Source organism: Numida meleagris, chromosome 4 (assembly GCF_002078875.1).
Source record: "Numida meleagris isolate 19003 breed g44 Domestic line chromosome 4, NumMel1.0, whole genome shotgun sequence".
Classification (NCBI taxonomy): domain Eukaryota; kingdom Metazoa; phylum Chordata; class Aves; order Galliformes; family Numididae; genus Numida; species Numida meleagris.
Genome location: NC_034412.1, coordinates 9,433,027 through 9,438,128, shown reverse-complemented (window position 1 = coordinate 9,438,128; position 5,102 = coordinate 9,433,027). Strand labels below are relative to the sequence as shown.

Genomic DNA, 5,102 nt, shown 5'->3' with positions numbered 1-5,102 from the left:
AAGAATTTTGATCCTTTCAACATTTTATCCAGGAACAAAGCTCAGATCTAATAGGAGCTCCATCTCAGGCCATTAGAACAAGCCAAGAAGTCTAAAGGGGAACTTTCCAACCAGTGCCCTTGCTCTGCTCTTACCTCTACAAGCCCCACAACCTCAGCTGAATCCTAGGAGAGAAGAAACGGCCAAGGTGGGTGTCAGAGCCTTCCTGAGGCTGCTCTGGCTCAAGGGCCAACTCATCTCCTGATGGGATGCAAGACCAGAAACAGCAAAGGAGCACGCCCTTCTGCTTCATCCCAGTGCTGCAGAGTGGCAGAGACAGAGCCAGCCTTTTCCTCCAGATCTTGTCCCTGTGTGGCTGGCAGAGTCACAATAGACAGGGGTACCATCAAAATCACGGATCCCCAGTGGGACCAAGGGTTTGTGCTTGCCTGGGACTAGGCTGCAGGGAGTGTTTCTCCAATCACAGCGGCATTGCTCCTAGCCTGGAGCCCCACTGAACATTACTACTTTGCAGAAGGACGCCTTGCACTGCAGAGTGGCTGGGAAGGGCTGGCAGGGCTGGGGTTTATGGATATTAATATGAAAAGTGAATGGTAGGCGAGGACAGCAGCCAGCAAGGAACAACCTTTTGTGGGGGCTGTACTCCTGCATGCAGAGGTGCTGCAAATGGTGAGCTGAGAAACTTGGATTTGGACAGGGCATTAAGAATGGCCTCTGAAAGTCCCATATGGACTAAAGAGTGTTATCTCACACCTTTTACGCCAGTACAACCATACTAGCCATTAGAGCTCTGGGGGTCACTTGCTGCTACTGGCACAGCTATGAGAAGTGGGGAAATTACTGCTGCTGAGAGAAGCCACCCCTAGGAAATGTCTCTTGAAGGCAGCTGAGAGGGCCAGGATATGTTTGATGCCCTGGCATCTGCTGTCTTGGACACCTGCCATGCCCAGGACTGGCCCTGCTCCTTTGACCGCTGGAAGGAGGAGTGAGATGCTCAGGTCCAGCTGCTAGTATGGTGATGTGATAGAGAGAAGTCTGGGAGTCATGGCTCTTGGAGCCAGTCTGCTCTTTTTGGGTCCAAATCAACCCTGTTGCGTTCTTTTGCACCAAGATTTGAGGAAGGTGCAGTGGCTGAAATTATGTACGGCTGCAGATGTCTGTCCAGAGGAAGGGATATATCATGCAGAGCAGGCAGTGTCTGCTCAGCCTGGAGGTCTGCCTGGTTGGGAACCAGTGATGAGCACCAATTCCTCTTGCTAGGCTGTAAAGCAGAGCAGGATCTTTTCCTCATATGCTCTTTGTTCCCAACTCAGCAGCACTGTGGTCAGGGAGTGTGTTGTTGGGGGAGCATTAATTCGGTACTAACTGAAATAATCCTTCTGGAGATTTCTGGAGATCTTTGAGCAGTAGCTCTTTGTTCCCGCAAGCCTTTCACTTTCTGCAGCTGGGAATGGGAGGAGGAATCCCCTGACACTGCGTGTCTGAGTAGTAGCGGGGCCCTTTGCAGCCTTCGGAGCTGAAGTGGCCCATCCTTCGGGCTGTAGGGATCTGTCCTTCCAGCAGCTTTGCCTGCTGTGGGCAGCAGCCAGCCCGCTGGGCATGGGGAGGGAGAGAGGAGGGAAACCGCTTTGCCCGGTAGTGTTCCCACTGAGGTTAGCGGCTTTGAACTCGGTATCGGAGGGGTCCCTGTGGGCTCAGCGGAGATCTACACGGCCGAGACACCGCTTGTATCCGCTTTCCCGAGCTGCGGAGATGTCCCGGGCTGAGAGCAGAGCTGCTCCGACGGCGGCCGGAGCTGGTCGTGGTCCTGTTCGGAGAGCTCCGCGGGTACCGGGGAGGGAGAAAGAGCCCCTGGGGGAAGCTCGAGATCCTTCGGTCCCTGCTGGAGCCGGAGGCAAATCCGCCCTTAAGGGGAAGATTTGCAGCTTCACCGCTGTGCGGCCGTTTCTTACCCGGCGGGGCAGGAGAGCCCCGTTAGGAGAGGGGCTTTGGCACCGGGGCCGTGGGGAGGGCGGTGCACAGCCAGGAACCCCCCACCGTCCCCTGAGGGGGCTTTGAAGCTCGGGGAGGAGAGAACGGATGAGTAGAGTGGAGGACGGGATAAGGAGCGGTTTGAGGAGAAAAACCCTCCAGAGATCGGTCGGGGAGGAGGAATGCAACCGAGGGGAGCACCGCAGGTGTCTGGCCGGCCCCGGGCAGAGCGGAGCATCCCCGGCCGCGCTCCCCCCCCCGGCCCGGGCAGAGACCCACCCCCGGCGGCGTGGGGCGAGGGGGGCGCCCCCGCCTTGACGTCAGGAGAAGGGTTTATAAAGGCGACGGGAGCCGAGGAGATCCCCAACGCCGGAGCCGAGCCGCAGCGGAGCAGTCATCTCTTCCCCGCCGCCTCCTGCCCGAGCCCGACCCGCCGGCGAGATGCTGTCGTGCCGCCTGCAGTGCGCCCTGGCCCTGCTCTCCATCGCCCTGGCCCTCGGCACCGTCTCGGCCGCCCCCTCGGACCCGCGGCTCCGGCAGTTCCTGCAGAAGTCCCTGGCTGCCGCCGCCGGGAAGCAGGTGAGAGCCCCGCGACGGGGCGGACACCCCGCTGGAGCCCCCGGCACCCCTGCTGCAAAGCCCTGCTCCCCCTCCATGTACCCCGGCTTCTCCTCCTGCTTCCCCCTGCAGACCCTCCAGCTCCCACCGGCACCCCATAGCAGACTCCTGGGTTCCCCGTTGCAGACCTCTCTGTTTTTCCTCTGGACACCCCGGTGCTCTCCGTGTAGACTCCTTGCCAGAACTCCTCAGTGTCCCCACTCCAGACCCCGGGTTGCTTGCTGCAGAGCCCAGTTCCCTGACGGCTCCCTGGTTCCCTGCCCGGGCTGAGCTTTAAGGCTAGGGACAGGAAGGCAAGACCACCCTCCCAGCCGAGGAGCAGCTGCTGCCAAGACAGAGGGCAGAGCCCCTGGGGAAGCTTTCCAGGGCGCTGAACCAAGGTAGTGCTGCAGGAGAATGTCTTCTGCTATGCAAAGGAGCAGTAGGACTTGGAGGGATGAGAGAGAGAATCAGCCCGGTGAGAGGTGCCCCCACTCATCCTCCACTGTGAGCTTTTCCCTCGCTGCACGGCATCACTGCTGAGTCCATCTTCGGTGCCGGACCAGCGGTGAGGAAAGGGGATTTGGGGTGGTGCTGGGATGAGCTCCTTCCTGGCACAGCCAGGACAAGGATCTCCTCACTGCACCAGGTAGATGTCAGGACTCTGCCCTATTCTGTAGCCACAGCTGCAGAGCTGTGTACATCCCTGGGCACAAAGGAGGTGAGCTCCCATCAGCTGAAGAGTAACCATGGTCTCTCTCCTGCCTTCTCTCTCCTCTCCCCAAGGAACTGGCCAAGTACTTTTTGGCAGAACTGCTCTCAGAGCCAAGCCAGACAGAAAATGAAGCGCTGGAGTCGGAGGACTTGTCCCGAGGGGCTGAGCAGGACGAAGTGAGACTGGAGCTGGAGCGCTCGGCTAACTCAAACCCCGCGCTGGCTCCCCGGGAACGCAAAGCAGGCTGCAAGAACTTCTTCTGGAAAACTTTCACATCCTGTTAGCTTTTGAAACCCACCTGTCCTCTCCATCCACCCCTGCCTTCTTCCTAGTCCCCCGCCCTGAGCAGAACCTTCACCACGAGAGGCGAAGACTGTAAATACGCGGTCCACGGTTATGGTGAAAGTAAACACACAAGGAATATTTGAGTTTGATTTCGAGTTGTTTTAATAAAACTTTCAGTTCCAATTGTACACGATTTGCTTGAGTTGTGATTTCTGACTAGTTCCTTAATGACATGCACTCTGCAATTCTTTCAGATGTACTATTTTTAATTCTTTGTTGCAATAAATTTTATGTTTCAAACAGTGATGCTGAGACTGGCTGGTCACTGAGAAAAGCTAGGTAGCTAGGTCTCCTCGCTCAGCCTTCTTGTCTTGGGAACACTGCCTGTCTCAGGGCAAAACCAGCGAGCGGCAGCGCAGCCTCCGCACGCACACACAAGTGCACACAAAATTTCTTTAAGTGAAATTTTTTTTGCTGCAGCCTTTCTATGGTACCCAGAGACTCTGCAGCATATTAGACATCAAATCCCTGTAATTGGGGTTGAGTTAAATCCACAGCACTCGTGGTTCGGTCGGTCTAGAAGATTTATATCCAGTGCCACAGTAAATCACAGCTGTGCATTAGCAGAGATGGAATCCTAAAAGAGGATACCTTACTCACTCCTCTTTCACAAACGCTGAAATGCTTTCTTACCTTTATTCTTTGCACCATCCCCAACAAAATGCATCTCGCATCCCTTTGGAAAGTTCTCCTTTGTTCCACTGCATCCCTGTAAAGTCACAGTATTAAGCCTGTGCCATCAGCATCTCTCCATCTAGTAAAATGGTACGGTGGTTTTCTACCCATTATGTCATTAAAGGCAACATTAAAAGTGTCAGCTGAGTAGGAGATGGTATCAAGAAAAAGACACTTCTCAATGGAAGAGAAATTCTTTGTGCTTTTCCAGAGTATCTTCCTAGACACGCCGGTTTCTGACACACAGCTAGAGATGTGGGGAACAAGTGTCACTTCGATGAGAAATTCATCCCTAAGGAGTAAAGATAACAAATATTTTCCAGACATCACATCTGAAAGAAAGGTGCAAAATGGGGGGATGCAGAGGAGATCGTGGGCACAAGCCTGACCCCCATGGAGGAGGATTTTCATGTGGAAAAGGTTCCCCAGCACTTTGGGGAACTGAAAAGAAAGCCTCAGCTGCTGGTACCCAGGGCACACTTTGTTACCTCCCTGCTCTCTGTGATGGGTGCAGCTGTGCAGGGTGCAGCATTAACTCACCCCTGGGTGGGGACAAATGGTGGCAGCTGTGGGGAAGGCAACAGGAAGAGATTAGGGGAGCTCAGGTGATACAGGTCAATTCCCAGCCCTAAAAGCAGATAGGGCGAGTAATGGGGCTCTTGTTAAAGGCATGGAGGGAGGGTGAGGGGAGAACACCAGTCCTAAGTCCCATCTGATTCCTTTGCTGTTGTAAAGCAGGTTTTCTGGGGCCTCAGCAAAGCAGAGATCTCTTCATCCCTAGATGCTCACTGGTGTCTTG

At 55.1% G+C, this 5,102-nt stretch overlaps 1 protein-coding gene across 1 annotated transcript; it reads left to right on the top strand.

The window, feature by feature from the left end:
- SST (somatostatin) lies at window positions 2,286-3,756 on the top strand. The gene is made up of 2 exons (XM_021397252.1): window positions 2,286-2,550; window positions 3,355-3,756. The coding sequence occupies exons 1-2, from the start codon at window positions 2,413-2,415 to the stop codon at window positions 3,565-3,567; spliced, it is 351 nt and encodes a 116-aa protein (XP_021252927.1). The 5' UTR covers window positions 2,286-2,412; the 3' UTR covers window positions 3,568-3,756.